At 40.8% G+C, this 26,279-nt stretch overlaps 1 protein-coding gene and 2 pseudogenes across 1 annotated transcript; 1 reads left to right on the plus strand and 2 right to left on the minus strand.

The window, feature by feature from the left end:
* Positions 1–2,166: 2,166 nt before the first annotated feature.
* LOC123056108 (probable L-type lectin-domain containing receptor kinase S.7) lies at positions 2,167–7,698 on the minus strand (annotated as a pseudogene).
* On the plus strand, positions 2,771–5,938 carry LOC123055161 (zinc finger MYM-type protein 1-like; annotated as a pseudogene).
* Positions 7,699–21,370: 13,672 nt separating the features above from the next.
* LOC123055162 (eukaryotic initiation factor 4A-III homolog B) lies at positions 21,371–25,652 on the minus strand. Its single transcript, XM_044479130.1, has 8 exons — positions 25,281–25,652; positions 23,354–23,594; positions 23,201–23,271; positions 22,743–22,860; positions 22,547–22,666; positions 22,211–22,378; positions 22,016–22,102; positions 21,371–21,726 (listed from the first exon to the last, which is right to left on the minus strand). The coding sequence occupies exons 1-8, from the start codon at positions 25,577–25,579 to the stop codon at positions 21,613–21,615; spliced, it is 1,218 nt and encodes a 405-aa protein (XP_044335065.1). The 5' UTR covers positions 25,580–25,652; the 3' UTR covers positions 21,371–21,612.
* Positions 25,653–26,279: the final 627 nt, after the last annotated feature.

The raw sequence follows: 26,279 nt of genomic DNA on the forward strand, positions 1-26,279 counted from the left end.
ACATATGGACCCATTTTGAAAAACACATTTTTAAATGCTAAAAAGACCTGAAAAAGTGGCATGGGTATCTCTCCATGTTCTATGTGCATGCATAAAGTTTCACGAAAAAATAAAAAAAAAATTTGTGGCCTGTGCAAAAAAGACAAAAAAATGTGTCGTGAAACGCTATTTAGAAGCACTGAAATTTGTTTTTTTTGCGGAGACAAAACAAAAAGACATTCTTTTCACAAAACTTTGCGCCGCGCACACACATTTGCGAACATGTATGCATTAAATTTTCTTTTGATTTTTTTAGATTTTAAAACATGCTTAAATGCATTTTTTGAAAAGTGGGTGCAGATGCCCTGGGTTCAGATCGTGCCCACTCCATTATCTGCCTCAAAACGACGGCCGAACGCACTGTATGATTTTCTTTACATACGTTGGGATTTCTGCCGGTTTTCTCAAAAATATTTTAGTTGCAGTAAAAACAGCTTTTTGTAAGCCATAAGTTTCCTTAAAAAAAGCCATAAGTGATATTTTTTTCAAATGTTTCCAAATTTTTAAACAATGCCATCGATTTTTTTCTATAATTCTAAAAATGTCCATGTCAGGGAAATGTCCTCAAATTTGGAAATAGTTCGTAAAACTAAAAATTGTTTATGTTTTTCAAGATAATAAAATTAAAAAATGTTATCGAATTACAAAATATGCATTTTTAAAATTATTTCATAATTTTCAAATGTTTTTGAAATTTTAAATATGCTCACGAACTAAACAAATGTGCATGTATTTAAAATAATGTGAACTATAGTTTTTAATATAAAGAACAACTGAAAAGGAAACAAAAAACAAAAAGGGAAACTAAAAAGGGAAAGGAAAAACCAAAAAGGAAAATCAATGGAATAAAAGAAACAGAAAGAAGTACACCCAATACAAATAACCAAAAAACAGTAAAAACAAAGGCTAACCCACGCTCCATTTTATTGCTCAATAATGTTTAGAGAAATACAATTGATATCTAGGGGTTGTAGAAGCCAAAGATGGCGACATGCAGAAAGACATAGCACGTGCTTAGCGAGGCTATGAGCCTCAGTATTCAGCCCTTCCTTTTAGAAGAAAAGAGCAATCCTGAAACTCTGAAGACATGATCTTGATTTTCCGCATGATATGGCCATGCTTCCCACCGTTTCCTTCCTTCATGTTTGCAATCATTTTTTTGTAGTCTGAGCCAATGACGATGCGTGAAACACGACATGCTAATGCCTTCAGGGTGGTCGAGCCAGTGACTCCTGCAAAAACAAGAGCTGAAGCTCCCAAGTACGATCCTCCACTGTTCCTGCAAATTGCACTAATCGAGTCGGCATTTGAAGATTTTGAAACAGGACCATCTAACTTCAGTTTTGCAAATTGCACTAACCGGGTCATGAATTTAGAAAAAAAAATTGGTTTATAAAATGTTCAAAAATTTAAAAATGTCATTGAATTTTAAAAAACATTTATGAATTTTAACAAGAGTTCATTAACGTTTGGTTGGGGCCTACCAGGTGTGGCTTCAAGTCCCCAGGGTCTTTCTGGTCTTCAATATGCCGAAACTCTTTCTTGTTGATTTTTTTGAGACTTTTTCTAGGTATTTTCCTGAAGGATACAAAAACAACGTAAAACAAAACATAACATTGCGCACTGGATTAATATGTTAGTCCAATAAATTTTATGTCCAAAGTTCATCACAAGTATAAAGCACCTCAAACACAATAAAAACTACGCCGAAATCTCTAGCACACCAAACGACCACTATTGTTGCTAGAACGAACAGCCTAAGCGTCGCTATCGTCGCTCCCCTATCGGAGTCTGCTCGACTTTGTCGATGACATGGGGAAGTCTTCATGCACGTGCCCCTAAAGGAGCAACGCCTTGAAGCCGTAGTCGTCCCCGTTGAACCCTTGAATAGATGAATCAACTGACATCTAACCTCACAGTCCCGCAAGACGAGAAACCCGTAACCTCGCGACCCCAAAGGAGATGGTAGGAATCTACACCGGAGCTTCATCGACTACGACAAAGTGGCCTTGATTTCATAGATCAATGGCTGATGGCTACTATAATAATAGGCATATATAGATAATTAGATTAGATATGCCCAATTATCTACAGATTCCTCCTTTATAAAAAAATCTACAGATTGGATTACACATAACTCTCTATCTCCCCCGCGTCTTTGTGCTGATCAACATTCCGAGCCCTGCGCTTGGTGATCTCCGATGACATGAAGCTCGGCATGGTCTCCTCCTCCCAGTAACGAGAATCATCACGGCTCGTCCCCGCAAAACCATCATCCACGTCGTCGTCCAGTAACGCCCCCTCCGGCGGCCACACAAACGCGGGCTTCACCAGCGGCACGTCCGGCAGCGGTGCCGTCTTCGTGACAACCTGCAGCCCGGGCGGCATCGCCGGCGTCGAACTCCGCCTCCGACGAGCGGAGCTCGGCGTCCACCGCTTCGAGCAGCCTCCCCTCTTGATGGAGCCACCAGACCCAGTCGACGAGCAGCGGGAACTCGGCGTCTGCTTTGCCGAGCGACCTCCTGCCGGTGACGACCTCGAGGACCAGCACCCCGAACGCAGCCCCGTTGATGAGGAAGGCCAAATTGGCCGACCGCACGGGGGCCCAAAATTTTGGGGGCCCCAGTCCAGCAAGTAATATGTATAAGGCCCAGCCAAAAACGCAATCTCAGGCAGCCCATTCTAGCGATCCCAGGCACGAACGCACCTAGCTTCTGCAGCCCGTTTTCCTTCCGTAACTCCTGTCCCGATTCCATCGCACGCAGTCGAAAGGGCAGCAGGGATAGACGGCGGCTGAGTGTCTGGTCGACGGCGGCTGAGCCACAGACGCATCGAGCAGGCAGGGGGCGACGCCCTGTACGCGATACGCGGCCGCCGACCGGCCATGCCCCAGCGCACATAATCCCTTGATCCCTTCCCTTGCCAGGGTAAGTTCTTGAATCTTGATTCTTGTCACGCACTGGTTCTTGTAGTTGTAGACAAAGCGTCCAAGCCCTAATTTATTTTGTCAGTGTAGACAGTAGGTTGTAGGCTACTTTTTTGTTAAAGGAAAAATTCAAAATCTTACATCTGGGTGAAGTCCTTTTGTATTTTCTTATAGCTATAATTCTCAGAGTTTGAATTGATTCAGATATGTTTGTCTTATTAAACAGAAAGAATCATGCATCCAGGAAGGAGGTATGATTCTGGTGCTTCAAAGCGAAGGAAGAAACAAAAAGTAAAAGAAGATACTCGAAAACAAAAGGGCGCTCTCGATAAATTTGTTGTGAAAGAACCTCAACCCAATTCTGAAAACCAAACTGTAGATGCTAATATTGATGATGCACCTAGTGGTGATCCAGAAGAGGCTGAGGCTCACATTGGTGAAACTGATGAAGGTGAGGATATTAACAATGTTGACGAAGGTGATGATTCTAATCATGTTGATGAAGGTGCTAATATTGCTGCTGAAGGTGATGATTCTAATCATGTCGATGAAGGTGCTAATATTGCTGCTGAAGGTGATGATGCTAATGTTGCTGATAACACAAATAATTCTGTTCAACCTGATATATTTGATCCAAGAACATGGGATGCACTTGATCCTACAATGATTGATATTTTGGTGCAAAAAGGTCCTAAAAGAGACTTGTCTATTGAGCATGGTCCTACAGACAAATTTGGTAGAAGGTTTTCTGCACTAGCGTACACTAGAGTTCTCTCGAATGGAGAAAAGTGTGATAGAGAGTGGCTTGTGTACAGCAAAGAGCTTGACAAAGTATTTTGTTTTTGCTGCAAATTATTAAGGAAGGGACATGTGAGAGGTCAGTTAGCAAATGATGGCTTCAGTGACTGGCATCATCTTATCAGTAGACTCAAAGAGCATGAAAATGGTAGAGAACATGTCACAAATATGAGTAGTTGGTATGATTTGCGCCTCAGGTTGGAGAAGAATCAAACAATTGATAAAGTTGCTCAGCAAGAACTTGAAAAGGAAAGGGAGCATTGGAGAAAAGTTTTGCTCAGGATTCTTTTGATTGTGAAATTTCTTGCGGAACATAATATAGCATTTCGTGGCAGTAATAGCAAGGTGTACCAAGATAGTAATGGAAATTTCTTAGGATTGGTTCAAATGTTGGCAGAATTTGACCCAGTTATAAAAGAACATGTCGACCGCATCACAAGTGATAAAATCCGTGATCATTATCTTGGTCCTTCCATCCAGAATGAACTAATAAATTTGCTCGCTGCTGCAATCAGGTCTGAAATCGTTAAGAAGGTAAAAGAAGCAAAGTATTTCTCCGTTTTACTTGACTGTACTCCCGATGCAAGCCACCAAGAGCAGATGTCTTTGATAATTAGGTATGTTGATGCATCTTCAGGTTCTTTTTGCATTGAAGAATCATTCTTAGGTTTTTTGGATGTGAATGATACCACTGGGCAAGGATTGTTTGATGCTCTAAAAAATGAATTGAAAACTCTTGACCTTGATATTGACAATCTGAGAGGGCAAGGATATGATAATGGGTCAAATATGAAGGGAATACATAAAGGGGTACAAAGTAAAGTCTTGAAAATAAATCGGAGAGCTTTTTATTCAGCTTGTGGTTGTCATAGTCTGAATTTGACAATATGTGATATGGCAAAGTCTTGTCGTAAAGCATCTGATTTTTTTTGGAGTTATCCAACGCATCTACACAACATTTGCTAACTCTACTAAAAGATGGCAAATTCTCAAAAATAACATATCAGGAGTGACTCTCAAGTCATTGTCATCTACTAGGTGGGAGAGTCGTGTTGATAGTGTTAAGGCTATAAGGATTCAACTACCAGAAATAAGGGAGGCTCTACTACAAGTGGCTGAAATTGATAAAGATCCATCGACAAGTAGTGAAGCTCAATCATTGGCAGAAAATAATCTTTGTGACTTTGAATTCTTAGTGTCAATAATCATATGGTATGAAATATTATCAGCTGTTAATTTGATCAGCAAAGAGTTGCAGTCAAAGGATATGCTTATTGATATTGCTATTGAGTCTGTAAAGGGCTTGATTTCTTTCTTCACTAAGTATAGAGAATCTGGCTTTCCAAAAGCATTGGAAGCTGCAAAAGAAATTGCAAAGGAGATGGATATTAATCCAGAGTTCCGCACCAAGCGTAAAATCAAGAGAAAAAGGCAAATTGGTGAGGGTGCAGATGATTCATCTATTGTTTCACAATCAGCAGAGGAGTCATTTAGGGTCAATTATTTTCTGCATATTGTTGATCAAGCTATAGTTTCACTTAACACGAGATTTGAACAGTACGAGGGGTATGAAAAAATATTTGGTTTCTTGTTTACTTCAGATAGACTGCGATCCTTGGATGGCAAGAGTTTATTGGCTGCGTGTGTTAATCTTGAAGATGCACTTAAGAGTGGAGAACATAAAGATATTGACGGACTTGAATTGTGTTCCGAGCTACTTTTTCTGCAGGGCTCACTTCAGAAATCTATGGGCCCACTTGATATTTTGAACTTTTTGAAGAAGCGTTCCTTAATCTATCCTAATGCTGTTATCGCATACAGAATTTTGTTAACCATTCCTGTGACAGTTGCATCTGCGGAAAGGAGCTTTTCTAAACTCAAGTTGTTGAAATCCTACTTGCGTTCTACAATGACACAAGAAAGACTGAATGGATTGGCAACAATAGCACTTGAAAATGATGTCTTGGAGAAGATTAATTATGAAGATTTGATCGAAGATTTCATATCAAGAAATACTAGAAGAATGCTGCTTTTTGGTAGAAAATGAGGTCAGTTTATAAGTGTATTCCTTCAGTACCATATTTACTATTTTACCGTTAGTATTTGATATATTTCCTAAATATTGCAACAATAAGATATATTTGAAGTTAAATAATTAAGTGGGAGTATGCTTTACTTGCATTAGTTCTTCAGTTATATATGGTTTAAAAAAATAGGGCCCTATTTTGATTTTCGTCCCGGGCCCCCAAATTTCTGGAGACGGCCCTGCCCGAACGCATAGACGTCGGTCTGCCGGGTGGCCTTGTGGCTCACGGGGTACTCCGGCGCGATGAAGCCCCAGGTGCCCGCGACGCCGACGTCGGTGAAGGAGTCCTTGTCGAAGGCGACGACTCGCGCGAGGCCGAAGTCGCCGAGGCGGCCGCGGAATGCCGAGTCCAGCATGATGTTGCTGGCCTTGATGTCGCGGTGGAGCACCGTGCGCTCGTACTCGTGGTGGACGTAGTGCAAACCGGCGGCCACGTCCTTCACAATGTCATAGCGTCTCTCCCAGGGCAGAACTGGCTGTTGGTGGCCACGGTGCTGCTGCTTTTCGTGGAACAGGTGCTTGTCTGCGCTGCCATTGGGCATGTACTCGTATATCAGCAGCAGCTCTCCATTCTCGTAAGACCAACCTGAAAATCGTTACGTCACAGTATATATAATATTACTATTGATAAGCATATTTAAATACTGCAGATTTGAATAAAGCCCTAAAAGAACCATGTAACAAATATGGTCACCAGTGTTATTTGGGGTTAAATATGACTCACACACCTAAAAAAATAAATGGATCATGTTGTGTCAAAATGGTAAGCTGTGTCACTAATATGAAGTTAAGGGTAAAATATGACAATTTTTTTATGGAATTGATATTGGCCGAATGTCAGATTTCTAGCATGTTCCAGCGAATGCTCTGCCTGCCGTCGGATCACATGCACATATCTTGGCGCAAAGTGTCTTGCCACGTCAGAACCGAAACTCGTTCGCTAGATACAAAAGCGGCGCAAACGCTCTCCTAACCAACCTGGGATCGAATCCCAGTTCCTCTTTTTTTTCTACTTGGTGGCACAAATATGCAATTTTTTGTTATAGGTAAGTGGAAATTTTAAAAAAATGTACATGGCATACTTATAATTTTTTGAACTTGTCACATGGCAATTTTTACACAATTTTCTGTAAAAAAATATCACATGTCAAGTTTGTTTTGTACACATGACAAATTTTTGTAATTTTTCTCGTGATCCCATGACAAATTCATAACATTTTTGTCTTCCAAACATGGCAAGCTTTGGGATTTTTTTATCAATTATTTCATGGAAATTTTATTATTAATGGCGTGCATTTTTTTATCATGGAAATTATAAATTTATGTTTCTATGCCTTTTCTGTATTAGAAAATGTTTTATTTCACAATTTTTATGCAAAAAAATAAGTTAACTAGGCCTAACCTTTTTTCTGCCCGCCTCCCTAATATTTTCTGGGCCATTTGGGCCGGATTGTGTTAGCTTGAAAACGCAGCTACAATGAACGCGGAATGGGAAACAAGGAGGGTTCCCTCATCCTGCATCCCGTAGCGAACGAATCATTCGCTCAGGAGGAACTCCCCAGCCGACGTTTGTCATGAATCTGCGTGTGTTCATAGGGGTGAGTGTATACGCGTATTTATGAGTGCCTGCGTTTGTACCGTGTTAAAAAATGGAATAACTAGTGCCACAACATGTATTTTAAGTGGTAAAAATTGTCATTTACTCAAAGTATTGTAAGACAAAAAAATATGCACAATTAATCTAGTTATGCTATACCACAGTCCAAATTAAATAACATTACACTACCTCTGTTCTATCTTACTTGACGTTTTGACCTTGTAAAATATTCAGGATGCTAATTTCGACCATTAACAGTGCATTAAGGTTACTATAGTTGTACACAAATAAAGCTATTAATGCATTTAAAAAAATAGATGAAGCATTCCCTCCCTCTTTCAAAATAGATATCCTAAACTACACACAGTGATACTATTTTGTCATTGACCCTTAATGAAAAGAAATCATACTAAAATTTGCCTTATTTAGATTTATAAGCTCAAATAATAAATTTGATTTGCGGTGAATAATATTTTCACGGCATCGTTTTATAATTTCTGTGAATATATGCATTTCAAACGTAATGTTCAAGGACGTTTATTGCTGAAGGGAGTGCCAAAGTCTGGAACATCATCTATTTTAGAGAGGAGGACGTAACTTTAATGTACCAACCAAATTAAAATAGATGAAAACCTACTCGCAGTTGAAGTTCAAATGGAAATTAAGTTTGCAACCAAAAATAGATGGAAGCTAAGTTTCTCAAACGGCATAGTGCATAGTCCATTTAACGCATTAGTTTTTGCTTAAGTCTTTGTTTCTTATGAACTCCAAACTGGCTCTTAACTTTGAATGCAGAGAAACTATCTTGATATTATTTCGTCCAAGTTTTCAAACACGTGGCTAGGTTCAAGTATACATATATAGTCAGTCTACAACCGAAACAAAGATATAAAACAAGTTTTGTGCCAAATTAAAAAACAAGGAACAAAGAGATCGCTTTGTATGTGATCTCTGTATTCCCTGCCACTATCATCTGCTACTATCATCAACCAGGGAATAGAGATGGTTAAGTTTTTAAAGACTGCCCCCACAATTTCTACAGTAGTTGGCATTTTTTGGAGCCGTTCGTTTGTCTCGATCTAACGGCGCATACATACGTAGTGCTCGAAAGTACGCGGATGAAAGTACTCGAAGGTACTCAAAAGTACTAATGACAAGGTGGGGACGTGTTTTAATCTAGGGGCATTTTAGTCCTAGGAAATATATGACAAGGTGGGGCCCTCTCAAATCCGATAAACATATGTTGTTTAAAGACTGTGAAACATATACAGGTGTCTAATAATTAAGATGTACTCCCTATGTAAACTAATATAAGAGCATTTAGATAATTAAAGTAGTGATCTAAACACTTTTATACGTATTAGTTTACGGAGGGAGTACAGTCACTAGACATGCATTGAGCAATTAACGACGTACCAAGAAGAGGGACAATGTTCTTGTGGCGGAGCCGGTGGATGATGTCGACCTCGGCGAGTATTACGATGTTCTTGTACCAAGAAGAGGTTTCACTAGTGGCTTCTCTCAAGATAGTATAAGTATTACGATGGGTGAACAAATTACTGTCGAGCAATTGATAGAATTGAGCATAGTTATGAGAATATCTAGGTATGATCATGTATATAGGCATCACGTTCGTGACAAGTAGACCGAAACGATTCTGCATCTACTACTATTACTCCACACATCGACCGCTATCCAGCATGCATCTAGAGTATTAAGTTCATAAGAACGGAGTAACGCATTAAGAAAGATGACATGATGTAGAGGGATAAACTCATGCAATATGATATAAACCCCATCTTTTTATCCTCGATGGCAACAATACAATACGTGTCGTTTCCCCTACTGTCACTGGGATCGAGCACCACAAGATTGAACCCAAAGCTAAGCACTTCTCCCATTGCAAGAAAGATCAATCTAGATGGCCAAACCAAACTGATAATTCGAAGAGACTTGCAAAGATAACCAATCATACATAAAAGAATTCAGAGGAGATTCAAATATTGTTCATAGATAATCTTGATCATAAACCCACAATTCATCAGATCTCGACAAACACACCGCAAAAGAAGATTACAGTGAATAGATCTCCAAGAGAAACGAGGAGAACTTTGTATTAAGATCCAAAGAGAGAGAAGAATCCATCTAGCTAATAACTATGGACCCGAAGGTCTGAGGTAAACTATTCACACATCAGCGAAGAGGCCATGGTGTTGATGCAGAAGCCCTTCGTGATCAATGCCCCTCCGGCGGAGCGCCGAAAAAGGCCCCAAGATGGGATCTCACGGGTACAGAAGGTTGCGGCGGTGGAAATAGGGTTTCGTGGTGCTCCTGGATGTTTTCGGGGTACATAGATATATATAGGAGGAAGAAGTAGGTCGGTGGAGCTACGAGGGGCCCACAAGGGTGGAGGGCGCGTCTAGGGGGTAGGCGCGCCCCCCTGCCTCGTGGCTTCCTCGTTCGTTTCTTGACGTCCACTCCAATTCCTCTAGATCATGTTTGTTCCAAAAATAACGCTCCCGAAGGTTTCATTCCGTTTGGACTCCGTTTGATATTCTTTTTCTGCGAAACACTGAAATAGGCAAAAAACAGCAATTTGGGCTGGGCCTCCGGTTAATAGGTTAGTCCCAAAAAGAATATAAAAGTGTATGATAAAGCCCATTAAACATCCAAAACAGAATATAGTATAGCATGTAACAATCAAAAATTATAGATACGTTGGAGACGTATCAAGCATCCCCAGGCTTAATTCCTGCTCGTCCTCGAGTAGGTAAATGATAAAAATAGAATTTTTTGATGTGGAATGCTACTTAGCATAATTTTCAATGTAATTCTCTTATTTGTGGTATGAATATTCAGATCCGAAATATTCAAGATAAAATTTTAATATTGGCATAAAAGTAATAATACTTCAAGCATACTAACTAAGCAATTATGTATTCTCAAAGTAACATGGCCAAAGAAAGTTATCCCTACAAAATCATATAGTCTGGCTATGTTCTATCTTCATCACACAAAGTATTTGTTTCATACTTTTGATGTTCTCAAACCTTTTCAATCTTCACGCAATACATGACCGTGAGCCATGGACATAGCACTATATGTGGAATAGAATGGTGGTTGTGGAGAAGACAAAATGGAGAAGATAGTCTCACATCAACTAGGCGTATCAACGGGCTATGGAGATGCCCATCAATAGATATCGATGTGAGTGAGTAGGGATTGTCATGCAACAGATGCACTAGAGCTATAAGTGTATGAAAGCTCAACAAAAGAAACTAAGTGGGTGTGCATCCAACTCGCTTGCTCACGAAGACCTAGGGCATTTTGAGGAAGCCCATCATTGGAATATACAAGCCAAGTTCTATAATGTAAAATTCCCACTAGTATATGAAAGTGACAACATAGGAGACTCTCTATCATGAAGATCATGGTGCTACTTTGAAGCACAAGTGTGGAAAAAGGATAGTAACATTGTTTCTCTCTTTTTCTCTCATTTTTTTGGGCCTTTTTCTTTTTTTTCTTTTGGCCTCTTTTTTTTCTTCTTTTTTTCGTCCGGAGTCTCATCCCGACTGGTGGGGGAATCATAGTCTCCATCATCCTTTCCTCACTTGGGACAATGCTCTAATAATGATGATCATCACACTTTTATTTTCTTACAACTCAAGAATTACAACTCAATACTTAGAACAAAGTATGACTCTATGTGAATGCCTCCGGCGGAGTACCGGGAAATGTAACGAATCAAGAGTGACATGTATGAAAATTATGAACGGTGGCTTTGCCACAAATACGATGTCAACTACATTATCATGCAAAGCAATATGACAATGACGAAGCGTGTCATAATATAAGGAGCGGTGGTAAGTTGCATGGCAATATATCTCAGAATGGCTATGGAAATGCCATGATAGGTAGGTATGGTGACTGTTTTGAGCAAGGTATATGGTGGGTATATGATACCGGCGAAAGGTGTGCGGTATTAGAGAGGCTAGCAATGGTGGAAGGATGAGAGTGCGTATAATCCATGGACTCAACATTAGTCATAAAGAACTCACATACTTATTGCAAGAATCTATTAGTTATCGAAACAAAGTACTACGCGCATGCTCCTAGGGGGGTAGATTGGTAGGAAAAGACCATTGCTCGTCCCCGACCGCCACTCATAAGGAAGACAATCAATAAATAAATCATGCTCCGACTTCATCACATAACGGTTCACCATACGTGCATGCTACGGGAATCACAAACTTTAGAACAAGTATTTCTCAAATTCACAATTACTCAACTAGCACAACTTTAATATTACTACCTCCATTTCTCAAAACAATCATCAAGCATCAAACTTTCCTTAGTATTCAACGCACTTATAAGAAAGTTTTTACTAATCTTGGATGCCTATCATATTAGGACTAATTTCACAATTTAAGCAAATTACCATGCTGTTTTGTAGGACTCTCAAAATAATATAAGTTAAGCATGAGAGAACAATAGTTTCTATAAAACAAAAACACCACCGTGCTCTAAAAGATATAAGTGAAGCACTAGAGCAAAAACTATATAGCTCAAAAGATATAAGTGAAGCACATAGAGTATTCTAACAAATTCTGAATCATGTGTGTCTCTCTCAAAAGGTGTGTACAGCAAGGATGATTGTGGTAAACTAAAAAGAAAAGACACAAACCATACAAGACACTCCAAGCAAAACACATATCATGTGGTGAATAAAAATATAGCTCCAAGTAAAGTTACCGATGGACGAAGACGAAGGAGGGGATGCCTTCCAGGGCATCCCCAAGCTTTGGCTTTTTGGTGTCCTTAAATTTACCTTGGGGTGCCTTGGGAATCCCCAAGCTTAGGCTCTTGCCACTCCTTGTTCCATAATCCATCAAATCCTTACCCAAAACTTGAATACTTCACAACCCAAAACTTAACAGAAAATCTCGTGAGCTCCGTTAGCGAAAGAAAACAAAACACCACTTCAAGGTACTGTATTTAACTCATTATTTATTTATATTGGTGTTAAACCTACTGTATTCCAACTTCTATATGGTTTATAAACTCTTTTACTAACCATAGACTCATCAACATAAGCAAACAACACACGAAAAACAGAATCTGTCAAAAACAGAATGGTCTGTAGTAATCTGTAACTAACGCAAACTTGTGAAACTTAGAAAACTCTACCAAAATAGGAGGACCTATATAATTTGTTTATTGATATTCTGCAATTGGAATCAGTATTTTATCACGTTCTGGTGATTTTTAACAAAACATTTCGTGAACAGAAAGTTTCTGGAATTTTCAGCAAGATCAAATAACTATCATCCAAGAGGATCCTATAGGTTTTACTTGGCACAAACACTAATTAAAACACAAAGACAAATCTAACCAGAGGCTGGATCAAAGATTTATTCCTAAAAAGAATCAAAAAGCGAAAAACTAAAATAAAATTGGGTTGCCTCCCAACAAGCGCTATCGTTTAGGATGCCTATCATATTAGGACTAATTTCACAATTTAAGCAAATTACCATGCTGTTTTGTAGGACTCTCAAAAATGATATAAGTTAATCATGAGAGAACAATAGTTTCTATAAAACATAACCACCACCGTGCTAAAAGATATAAGTGAAGCACTAGAGCAAAAACTATATAGCTCAAAAGATATAAGTGAAGCACATAGAGTATTCTAAAAAATTCCGAATCATGTGTGTCTCTCTCAAAAGGTGTGTACAGAAAGGATGATTGTGGTAAAATAAAAATCAAAGACTCAAATCATGCAAGACGCTCCAAGCAAAACACATATCATGTGGTGAATAAAAATATAGCTCCAAGTAAAGTTACCGATGGACGAAGACGAAGGAGGGGATGCCTTCCGGGGCATCCCCAAGCTTTGGCTTTTTGGTGTCCTTAGATTTATCTTGGGGTGCCTTGGGAATCCCCAAGCTTAGGCTCTTGCCACTCCTTCTTCCATAATCCATCAAATCCTTACCCAAAACTTGAAAACTTCACAACACAAAACTTAACAGAAAATCTCGTGAGCTCCGTTAGCGAAAGAAAACAAAACACCACTTCAAGGTACTGTATTGAACTCATTCTTTATTTATATTGGTGTTAAACCTACTTTATTCCAACTTCTCTATGGTTTATAAACTCTTTTACTGACCATAGATTCATCAAAATAAGCAAACAACACACGAAAAACAGAATCTGTCAAAAACAGAACAGTCTGTAGTAATCTGTATCAAATGCAAACTTGTGGAACTTATAAAAATCTACCAAAATAGGAAGACCTAGATAATTTGTTTATTGATCTTCTGCAATTGGAATCAGTATTTTATCTCGTTCTGGTGATTTTTAACAATTGTTTTCGTGAACAGAAAGTTTCTGGAATTTTCAGCAAGATCAAATAACTATCATCCAAGAAGATCATATAGGTTTCACTTGGCACAAACACTAATTAAAACATAAAAACACATCTAACCAGAGGCTAGATCAAATATTTATTCCTAAACAGAAGCAAAAAGCAAAAAAAAAAAATTGGGTTGCCTCCCAACAAGCGCTATCGTTTAACGCCCCTAGCTAGGCATTGAGATTTCAATGATGCTCACATGAAGATAATAATTGAAACACAAAGAGAGAATCATAAAACACGTGACGAACACATCTAAGTCTAACATAATTCCTATGCATAGGCATCTTATAGGCAAACAAATTATCATAGCAAGCAAAAACTAGCATATGCAAGGAAGCGGAAAGAAACAATAGCAATCTCAACATAACGAGAGGTAATTTATTATCATGAAAATTTCTAACACCATATTTTCCTCTCTCATAATAATTACATGTGGGATCATAAGCAAATTCAACAAAATAGCTATCACATAACATATTCTCAACATGATCCACATGCATGCGAAGTTGACAGTCTTCCAAAATAGTGGGATCTAAAGTTGACACTCTTCCAAATCCACTTTCAATAATATTGCAAACACTATTATCAATCTCATATTTATCATGGGGCTTAAATTGAAGGAAATATGCCCTAGAGGCAATAGTAAAGTATTATATATTTCCTTATATCATGATAAATGTTTATTATTCATGCTAGAATTGTATTAACCGGAAACATAATACATGTGTGAATACATAGACAAACAGAGTGTCACTAGTATGCCTCTACTTGACTAGCTCGTTAATCAAAGATGGTTATGTTTCCTAGCCATAGACATGAGTTGTCATTTGATTAATGGGATCACCTCATTAGGAGAATGACGTGATTGACTTGACCCATTCCGTTAGCTTAGCACCCGATCGTTTAGTATGTTGCTATTGCTTTCTTCATGACTTATACATGTTCCTATGACTATGAGATTATGCAACTCCCGTTTACCGGAGGAACACTTTGTGTGCTATCAAACGTCACAACGTAAATGGGTGATTATAAAGGTGCTCTACAGGTGTCTCCAAAGGTACTTGTTGGGTTGGCGTATTTCGAGATTAGGATTTGTCACTCCGATTGTCGGAGAGGTATCTCTGGGCCCACTCAGTAATACACATCACTATAAGCCTTGCAAGCATTGTGACTAATGAGTTAGTTGCGGGATGATGTATTACGGAACGAGTAAAGAGACTTGCCGGTAACGAGATTGAACTAGGTATCGAGATACCGATGATCGAATCTCGGGCAAGTAACATACCGATGACAAAGGGAACAATGTATGTTGTTATGCGGTCTGACCGATAAAGATCTTCGTAGAATATGTGGGAGCCAATATGGGCATCCAGGTCCCGCTATTGGTTATTGACCGGAGAGGTGTCTCGGTCATGTCTACATAGTTCTCGAACCCGTAGGGTCCGCACGCTTAACGTTACGATGACAGTTTTATTGAGTTTTGATGTACCGAAGGAGTTCGGAGTCCCGGATGAGATCGGGGACATGACGAGGAGTCTCGAAATGGCCGAGACATAAAGATCGATATATTGGACGACTATATTCAGACTTCGGAAAGGTTCCGAGTGATTCGGGTATTTTTTGGAGTACCGGAGAGTTACGGGAATTCGTATTGGGCCTTAATGGGCCATACGGGAAAGGAGGGAAAGACCCCAAAGGGTGGCCACACCCCTCCCCATGGGCTAGTCCGAATTGGACTAGGGAGGGGGGGCGCCCCCTTCCTTCTTTCTCCTTCCCCCTTCCCTTCTCCTACTCCCACAAGGAAAGGAGGAGTCCTACTCCCGGTGGGAGTAGGACTCCCCCCTTGGGCGCGCCATCTCCCCTTGGCCGGCCCTCTTCCCCTTGCTCCTTTATATACGGGGGAAGGGGGGCACCCCATAGACACACAATTGATATACGATATTTTAGCCGTGTGCGGTGCCCCCCTCCACCATATTACACCTCGATAATACCGTTGCGGAGCTTAGGCGAAGCCCTGCGTCGGTGGAACATCATCATCGCCACCACACCGTCGTGCTGACGAAACTCTCCCTCAACACTCGGCTGGATCGGAGTCCGAGGGACGTCATCGAGCTGAACGTGTGTAGAACTCGGAGGTGCCGTGCGTTCGGTACTTGATCGGTCGGATCGTGAAGACGTACGACTACATCAACCGCGTTGTAATAACGCTTCCGCTTTCGGTCTACGAGGGTACGTGGACAACACTCTCCCCTCTCGTTGCTATGCATCACCATGATCTTGCGTGTGCGTAGGAAATTTTTGAAATTACTATGTTTCCCAACATAAATAAATTTTCAAGATCATAAGAAGAATCACCCCAATCATGATCATTGCAACAAGTAGTAGACATAGCAATCTTAGCATCCCCAAGCTTAGGGTTTTGCATATTATTAGCACCATTGACATCAAGAGAATTTATAGTAAAATCATTGCAATCATGCTTTTTATTCAAGGAGCTATCAAGTATGGGTGCAATAGCAACGATCTCCTGTTTAACATAAGGAACTATAGCAAATTCATCTTCATAAATATTGGCATCATGGCCACAAAAAGCATCATGTTCATCAAGGGATATTTCAATCAAATCACCGGAATCATAATTATCTATAGGTTCATGCAAATCATTATTTTCTTTAGAAGCAACGGTCATTCTTTCAATAAATTCTTTGACATAGACATTAAGAGCATAGTTTTCATAGCAATATTCAAGTATTTCAAAATTTTCAGATTCGTAAAGAGTAATATCATACTTTTCAATCAAAGAAGCGACTTCATAAGCACCCTTAAAAGCGACAAATTCTTCAATTTGTTCGATATCGTAGTAACTATAAACACCCTTTGCATAAGAAGATAAGATTTCATTTTCATTAAACTCACATAGGTAGGGAAGGTGTTTTTTAGGGTTCTTAGAGCAACAAGTAATATCACAAATTTCACAAAGATTCCAAGCATAACACATCAATCTGTTTATTTGATTCCATATGAGTCTCCCTTTTTCAGACAAACGGTGACGCACAAAATGAGCATGCTCATCTAAAGATTTCCCATCAACTAGGCTAGTTGGGGTTTCAGCACGAGCGCATAAGGATCGAAGATGATCCAAGTAGAACACTTTAAGTGGATCCATATCAATAGATTTTTAGCAAGCAAATAGAAGGCACGTGGAAACACAAACAGAAAGGCATACGGGAAGAAGGCGAATAAAACGGCAAGGGTGAAGTGGGGGAGAGGAAAATGAGAGGCAAATGGCAAATAATGTAATGCGAGGGATAAGAGTTTGTGATGGGTACTTGGTATGTCTTGACTTGTGCGTAGACTCCCCGGCAACGGCGCCAGAAATGGCTCGTTGTCGGGAGTCAAATCTTGACTTGACTTGGTGTAGGCCTCCCCGGCAACGGCGCCAGAAATCCTTCTTGAGCACTGCGTTGGTTTTCCCTTGAAGAGGAAAGGGTGATGCAGCAAAGCGTAAGTATTTCCCTCAGTTTTTGAGAACCAAGCTATCAATCCAGTAGGAGGCCATCCTCAAGTCCCTTGCACCTACACAAACAAATAAGAACCTTGCAACCAACGCGATAAAGGGGTTGTCAATCCCTTCACGGCCACTTGCAAAAGTGAGATCTGATAGAGATGATAAGATAATATTTTTGGTATTTTTATGATAAAGAGTAAAAGAAAAGAAAGCAAAATAAACGGCGATAGAAATAGCTAGTTGACGGAAGATTAATATGATGGAGAATAGACCCGGGGGCCATAGGTTTCACTAGTGGCTTCTCTCAAGATAGCATAAGTATTACGGTGGGTGAACAAATTACTGTCGAGCAATTGATAGAATTGAGCATAGTTATGAGAATATCTAGGCATGATCATGTATATAGGCGTCACGTCCGAGACAAGTAGACCGAAACAATTCTGCATCTACAACTATTACTCCACACATCGACCGCTATCCAGCATGCATCCAGAGTATTAAGTTCATAAGAACGGAGTAACGCTTTAAGCAAGATGACATGATGTAGAGGGATAAACTCAAGCAATATGATATAAACCCCATATTTTTATCCTCGATGGCAACAATACAATACGTGTCGTTTCCCCTACTGTTACTGGGATCAAGCACCGCAAGATTGAACCCAAAGCTAAGCACTTTTCCCATTGCAAGAAAGATCAATCTAGTAGGCCAAACCAAACTGATAATTCAAAGAGACTTGCAAAGATAACCAATCATACATAAAAGAATTCAGAGGAGATTCAAATATTGTTCATACATAATCTTGATCATAAACCCACAATTCATCGGACCTCGACAAACACACCGCAAAAGAAGATTACATCGAATAGATCTACAAGAGAAACGAGGAGAACTTTGTATTGCGGTCCAAAGAGAGATAAGAAGCCATCTAGCTAATAACTATGGACCCGAAGGTCTGAGATAAACTACTCACACATCATCGGAGAGGCCATGGTGTTGATGAAGAAGCCCTCCGTGATCAATGCCCCCTCTGGCGGAGCGCCGGAAAAGGCCCCAAGATGGGATCTCACGGGTACAGAAGGTTGCCGAGGTGGAAATAGGGTTTCGTGGTGCTCCTGGATGTCTTCGGGGTACGTAGGTATATATAGGAGGAAGAAGTAGGTCGGTGGAGCTACGAGGGGCCCACGAGGGTGGAGGGCGCGCCCAGGGGGGGTAGGCGCGCCCCCTGCCTCGTGGCTCCCTCGTTCGTTTCTTGACGTCCACTCCAAGTCCTCTGGATCACGTTTTTTCCAAAAATAACGCTCCCGAAGGTTTCATTCCATTTGGACTCCGTTTGATATTCTTTTTCTGCGAAACACTGATATAGGCAAAAAAACAGCAATTTGGGCTAGGCCTCCGGTTAATAGGTTAGTCCCAAAAATAATATAAAAGTGTGTGATAAAGCCCATTAAACATCCAAAACAGAATATAATATAGCATGGAATAATAAAAAATTATAGATACGTTGGAGACGTATCAAGCTCCCGGTGATTCACTCGACGACTATGGGCGCATGGCCGAGTCCACGACAATTGAGTGTTTCTACAAGATCTGCAGGGCAGTGGTGGCAGTGTTTGGACCGCAATACTTGCGAACACCCAATGCGGAAGACACTGCTCGGATCCTAGCACAGAATGCAGCAAGAGGATTTCCTGGGATGCTTGGAAGCATCGACTGCATGCATTGGAAATGGAAGAACTGCCCATTTTCTTGGCAGGGGATGTACAAAGGCGCCAAAGGCGGTTTCAGTGTGGTACTTGAGGCGGTGGCCACATAGGACCTCTGGATTTGGCACTCCTTCTTTGGTATGCCAGGAACTCACAATGACATCAACGTGCTGCAGTGCTCCCCTGTCTTTGCCAAGCTTATTGAAGGTCATTCTCCTCCGGTGAACTTCGAGGTCAATGGGCGGCACTGCAACAAGGGGTACTACTTAACAGATGGCATCTATCCGAAATGGTCTACATTTGTGAAGACTATCTGAAACGCTGTGCCAGGAGGCAAGAAGTCCCAGTTTGCCAAGGTGCAGGAGGCTTGCAGGAAGGATGTCGAGCGGGCATTTGGTGTGCTCCAATCTCGATTTGCTGTTGTCCGGTACCCTGCTCAGACCGGGTCGAAAGATCAAATGTGGGAGATCATGACTTGATGTGTCATCTTGCACAACATAATCATCGAGAGCGAGCAGGAAGAGCCAATGTTTGACACTGAACCATACTACAGGCAGGGACCTCTAGCCGAAGTTGATCACCAGCTACCGGCAACCTGGACTGCCTACCTCAAATATGCGTCAAGAGATCCGAGACTCACAGGTGCATCAACAACTGCAGCAAGATCTGGTGGAGCACCTATGGAGGATCAAGGGCGACGCCTAGCTCAACGTGTGATGAAATATGAGTTTTTATTTCTTGAACTATATAATTTGTATTGAACTATTTGTTGTTGTACTATTTGTTGAACTATTTTGATTTGTATTAGTTTGCTATGATGCATGTGACACAAAAACTACGCCGAATATGGGCCGATTCGCGCCGATACCGGACCATTTTTCACCGAAAGTGGGCCGAAACGCGGCCAGGAATGGGCCGATATCGGCGCTTGGGGGCGACATGTGGATGCCCGACCACCCCGGAGCCGATTCTACAGAAATCCCTATTCGCCGCTCGCTGCAGCAAAATGTCGGGCTACGGCACAGGGCAGCGCAGCGAGCGACAAACCTGGGCCGGCCCACTTATACATAATGCGTCCAACCGGTTTTGGAAACCTTCTAGAAGGTTCCCTGAACCGGGTTTTTTCCTATATCGTTTTTTTCTGGTTCTTTTCCGGCTTTCATTGTTTTCTCATTTCTCTTTTTTCGTTTCTGTTTTTTTTTATTTTTTTCGTTTTTTGTTTTTTGTTTCTTTTTCTTTTTCAAGTTTATTTTTCTTTCTCAGAACTTGTTCGCAGTTTTACAAAATGTTTACGATTTTCATTTTTATTTCTTTTTCTTTTCTTCTCTTTTTTAAAAAAAATTGAAAAATTTAAATTTTGTTCGTGTTTCCAAAAAATGTTCTCAAAATTCAAAATCTGTTCTTGTTACACAAGAAAGTACAAAACTTTCAAAATTCAGAAAATGTACCGGATTTCAATTTTTTGTTCACATATTAAAAAAATGTTCGCGCTTCCAAATTTGTTCGGGATTTTTCAAAATTGTTATTCGTTTCAAAATATGTTCTTAAAATTCAAGAAAAGTTCGTACTTCAAAAAAATTGTTCACACTTCCAAATTTATTCAGGATTTTTCAAGTTTGTTCTCTGCTTCAAAATTTGTTCTCAAGATTAAAAAATTGTTTGGGAATTGAAGAAAATGTTCCTGCTTTCCTAATTTGTTCACAAATTCAATAATAGTTCATGTTTTTCATTTTTGTTCACAAATTCAAAAAATGTTCTGGAAGTTTTAAAAAGTAAACATTTTTATTTTCTGTTCACAAATTCAAGAAATGTTCCCCTTTTTCAAATTTGTTCACATCATCAAAATGTTCCTGTTTTACAAAATTTGTACGAGAATTCGAAAAATGTTTTTATTTTTTCATCTCGGGAACGCACCGCCGCATGCCACTGTAAATGGGCCGGCCCACGCTAGCCTCTCCTGTGCAAAGCGCCAGCACTTTGCCGCAGCGAGCGGCCTATAGGAGCTCCCCGATTCTACCGCCGCTGGCTCCCAGGCGGCGTTGTGGTAGGTAGGAGTAGGCGCTCCAACCGGGGAGCTTAGGCAATCTTCTCTGCGGTGGCAGCGTCTGTAATTTACCGTGGTGCTACGCGCTCAACATTGAAAGGTCTTGGACCTTTAGATTTTGTGATTAGACTTTCTAGATTATGAGTTGGATCTGTCCTTCCATGCTTTTATAGGAGTAGATTAGAACTTTGCAAAATGCATGTTCAACAAAAAAAAAAGCACAACATGCAGGTGGAACCCAATCAAACGGGTTTAAGAAAGTAACAGGATCGTGGCATTATATCATCAGCGCCAAAACATTATAGTGTAGTAAAAGCCAAATCCTAATTAAAATACGAGATTCAAATAAGCAGAGTGTCTGCCATGTCGTCTGGTTCTCGAAGAAAGAATATAAAACACTCCATGTTCACTACCCGCCCATAAGCAACAAACGGAACCAAGTAGCAGCGGCAGCAATACGTCATGGCCAAACATCACCGCTCCGGTCCAGTGCTCAGATCAGATCGGCCACGTTCATCGGCATCTCGTCAATCTGCGTGCTGTAGTACTGCTCAATGTCCCTCAGGATACGGATGTCATCCTTGCGCACAAAGTTGATCGCCACACCCTGCACATCATTTTCAAAAACATATGTCAAGCAACAAGAGTACTAATTGTGCAATCAAAATCATTTTGCTCCAGCACATAAACTGAGTCGGCAGCATTTGGGATGCAGAGAGCAAACATTTATTTGTTTCAGAAGAGTCACACGCTACATGTTCACTTTCCATAGTTTAAACAAAAATAACCTTCATTACATATCGCCAGATTACTACTTGTTAGTTTTATTGCTTTAAGCGACGGTACATAGGAGAAGAGGGCTGACTCAAGTTCTGCACAGGGGTGTGTAACTTTACCTTGCGCCCAAACCGCCCAGAGCGACCGATGCGATGGATGTAAAGCTCACGATTATTTGGGAGATCATAATTAATGACAAGAGAGACCTGAACAAAGGCAAATTCATTCAGTCAGTAACCAAAATAAGAATCATTCAACAGCGTGCTTAAGGGTAACAACAAATGAAAAAGCTAAAACTGGGCAACAAGACTTGCCTGCTGAACATCCAGCCCTCGAGCCCAAACATCTGTTGTGATCAGAACACCGGTCGTGCCACTCCTGAACTCACTCATAATCGCATCCCTTTCCTTTTGAGGCATGTCACCATGCATAGCTGATACGGTAAAGTTGTTGGTGCGCATCCTTTCAGTAAGCCAATCCACCTGGCCAAAAGGGAACAACTATCGTTTAGCAAGCTGTGAACCGTCAATTATGTCAACTGGACATGGTTAACAAATCTGGACAAGATTTTATACACTTTTTGGAGTCAAAGAAGCACATCGCTACAAAACATAGTGTAACCAACAGCAATCAACTGAGCTACGCATTACCTTTCTCTTAGTATTGCAGAAAATGACAGCTTGGGTGATGGTCAGTGTATCATAAAGATCGCACAGCGTATCAAACTTCCATTCCTCCTTCTCAACAGCAACAAAGAATTGTTTGATGCCCTACAAACATGACATGAAAAATGTAAGTGCTAAATAAGACAAAATACACTAAAGCAAAACAAGTGGTGACATTTACCTCTAGGGTCAACTCATCACGCTTCACAAGGACCCTGACTGGATCAGTCATGAACTTGCTAGTTATCTCCAAGATGTCATGGGGCAGAGTTGCAGAGATCAAGACAACCTGCAGAGAATGTTACAAATGCTCAACCAATAACAAGCTGAAAAAAATGAACAACGGCAGAAAGGAACAATAAATCGAGGAGCACACAAATCTGTCCCTATAGTTAAAAAAAAACATTCATGGCTAGCTACTGGCAAGATGATTATAGTACAGATGCAAGACATGGGTATTGCACAAGGAAAAAGTCAAGTCCAAAGGTGAAAGAGACAAATACAAGCAGGTGACAACTTGAATTAGGTAGTAAAAACACATCAGCACGATGACAGAACAGACTGATAAACTAGACAAAAGAGAAGTTTGAGAAAGGTTTAACTTCAATGACCAACCTGAAGTTCTGGGGGGGGGGGGGGGGGGGGGGGTATCTGTAGACATCATAAATCTGATCCTTAAAACCTCTGGTCAACATCTCATCAGCTTCATCCTAATATGAAAGAATATTAACACTTGAAAAACTTAGAGCAAACAAAAAACAAACAAATGCAGTATGGCAATGGCAAACTAACCAGGACTAGGAGCTTGATGGCTCTTGTGCGCAACGTCCTTCTCTTGATCATATCACATACTCTCCCTGGGGTTCCTGAAACAACATGCACTCCAGCCTCAAGCTTCCTAATATCCTCACCGATACTTTTGCCACCGACACAGGCATGCACAGAGACACTCATGTGGTTCCCAACAGCTTGCATCACCCTCTCTGTTTGTGTGGCCAGTTCCCTAGTTGGTGACAGTATCAATGCTTGCACCCTGCATCATCAAAATTGTACCCAATATTAAGTTGAGCTTTCACTTCCTTAGCAGGTGTTTTATATATACATTACCAAAGCTAGTGCCCTACAGAGGTAAACAATGGTGAATCGCACAGTAACACACTGGTAAATGCATAAGAAAACAAATATGTGGTGGCGCTAGCACAGATGGGGAACCACAATGTTCACCCATATAACAAGGAAAGCCCAGACCTATGCCAAGAGATATGCGCATCCTTAAGAAAAGCGACATCAGGAAAGCAAATCAAGCGAATTGATCGCGGAGGAGACAAACAAATTTAAGCTATTGCATCAGACAAAACAACCACAAGTTAGGAGAGTTACCTGAAAGAAAACATCCACCTGGAGTTAGCCTCCCTTCAACTCCCTGAAAAACAAATCATTCCTCTGCATCTTCTTTCATGTTGAAAGAATCACTGATGGTAGGAAATGTTAAAGTTACAGAGTAATAAACAAGCAATTACAGTTCTAAAGAATAAGAAATTCCTACAAACATATGTTGGAAGGCATATACACAGGACACTATGTTGTTTAACAGTAGCAAGCTCTTGTGCACTTTTACATCAAATTACTACAAACAAATGATGAAAATGTAGGAATTTTCAGCAGTTCTACAGTGACAAAAAAAATGAAGTTGCAAGGGGGGAGATGATGTAGTTAGAACTTAGAAGACAATTGATTGATGCAACCTGAAATTGACCCAATACAGGAGCATTTGCGTTTTTAACCTAGGAAGAACAGATACACAATCTAACTGCAGCAGGTCTTACAGTGAGGAAGGACAAAAAAACAACAAAGAGAAATTACAAATGGAGCACTCAATTTTTTTGAAACTACAGTAAAATCAACTAAAATAGCAGTTACCCAAACTGCAGGTACAACATCATTTTAGCATTTAAAGAACAAAGTAATTGGATGTTTGAAAATTACAGTTAGAAAGAACTAAAAATACAATAAAACTAGGTTGCAATAACAATAAAATCCAAGTGGAACCACAGTGTAAGAACTGCAGCTTAGAAAATTATATTTTAACAGAACTAAAAATAAAATAAAGCTAGTTGCAATAACAGACCAGTGTAATAACAGTGCAGGTAGTCTTTGAAAATTAAAATTTAGCATAACTAAAAATACAAAATAAACTACTCCACATTACTGTGATAACCAAGTCTAAACCAGGGTGTAAGAACATTACCGTGAGCTTTGATCTTAGAAAAATACATTCTAACAAGAACATTACAGTGAGCTTTGATCTTAGAAAAAATACATTTTAACAAGAATTCTAAGTTGTAATAACAACACTATCCAGGTGTAAAGTAAAGTGTAAGAACAGTACCGGGAGATTTGAATATTACAGTTTAACAGAACTAAAAATAAAGAAACTATGATATAATAACAGTTATAAAGAAACTCTAATATAATACAGTATAATAACAGTTTATTAGTATGCAGATGTTTTTAACAGATTCCACCCACAAATCTACTGCAAAATCACACATGCCACCACAAAATCCAGAACACGGGCGGTCCCGCACACGGCACGAACGAATCTAGGCGACTGAGACGAGTTGTGGCAGCGGCCGATGGCAATCCAAGGCGATCCAGCGAGAGCGAGGGTAGCAGAGGGAGGGGGGGGGGGGGGGGGGGGGGATGGGCAATGGCTTACTCGTGGATGTTGGTGTCGACGAGCTGGCAGACGGAGAGGGAGACCATGGAGGTTTTGCCGGTGCCGGACTGGGCCTGGGCGATGACGTCGCGGCCGGCGATGATGGGGACGACGGCGCGCTGCTGGATGGCGGAGGGCTTCTCGAAGCCGTAGCCGTAGATGCCGCGGAGCAGGTCCTCGCGGATGCCCATGGCGTCGAAGCTCCCCACGACCTCCAGCCCCGCCGAGGTCTCGAAGGTAAGCTCGTCGTCGTCCATCCGCACGCGCCTGGAAGAGCCCGCCGCCGCCGCCATCGCCATTGGAGAAACCCTAGCCTGTTGGGGGGTGGGACGTGGGGAGCGGCAGAGGAGGAGGAGGATGGCTCTTTTGCGCCTGGGTACCTGGCGGCTCGGGCTTTCGCGGTTTTATAGCCTGGACTGCGATGCGCCTTGCGAGGTCGGTTTGAATGGAGGGAAGAGTTTCGTAAGAATCCGGGGTGGTTTGTGTAAAAATGGCGTCACGGGCCGTGTGCGGTCCGGCCATGGGCCGTTGTCGACCTCGCAAGATTCCGGGAATAAAAAAGGCGGCCTGATTTTCTTTTTCTCCTGCTAAGATTCCGGGAATGATATACATCTCGCAGGTAGCCAGACTTGCATTTGTCGGGAGCAACTAATCAAGAAGCACTTCCGCAAGGGTCGTTTTTTGTGGGCTTGAGAGCGCGCCGCCATTATGCGTCGTGTGCTGGGTGCTTCTTTCGGTTTTCTTTTTCTATACGTGTTTTCAAGTTTTAAATGATTTTTTTCTCTTCTTTTGACTTTTCGGTTTTTACCCGGTTTTCCATGGGTAATGAACAAAAACAATTTTCAGAAAAAATGCACGAAAAGCGTGTTTTTTTGTTTCCGCGAAAAGCACAGATTTACTTATTGCGGAGGCACAGATTTGCCCAACGAGAGGGACAATGGCTCTCGAAGAAAAGAAAAAACATGTATATTTCTACCGCGATGTGCCTCTCGGAAAAGA

Source organism: Triticum aestivum, chromosome 2D, assembly GCF_018294505.1.
Source record: "Triticum aestivum cultivar Chinese Spring chromosome 2D, IWGSC CS RefSeq v2.1, whole genome shotgun sequence".
NCBI lineage: Eukaryota > Viridiplantae > Streptophyta > Magnoliopsida > Poales > Poaceae > Triticum > Triticum aestivum.

Excerpts from the sequence above, each read along its gene's own strand:
- LOC123055162 (XM_044479130.1), bottom strand. The coding sequence starts at position 25,579 with ATGGCGATGGCGGCGGCGGCGGGCTCTTCCAGGCGCGTGCGGATGGAC. Across the intron at positions 23,595-25,280 it reads GTCGACACCAACATCCACGA|GGTGCAAGCATTGATACTGT; the intron begins GTAAGCCATTGC and ends TTGATGATGCAG. Across the intron at positions 22,379-22,546 it reads TCTGCAATACTAAGAGAAAG|GTGGATTGGCTTACTGAAAG; the intron begins GTAATGCGTAGC and ends CCTTTTGGCCAG.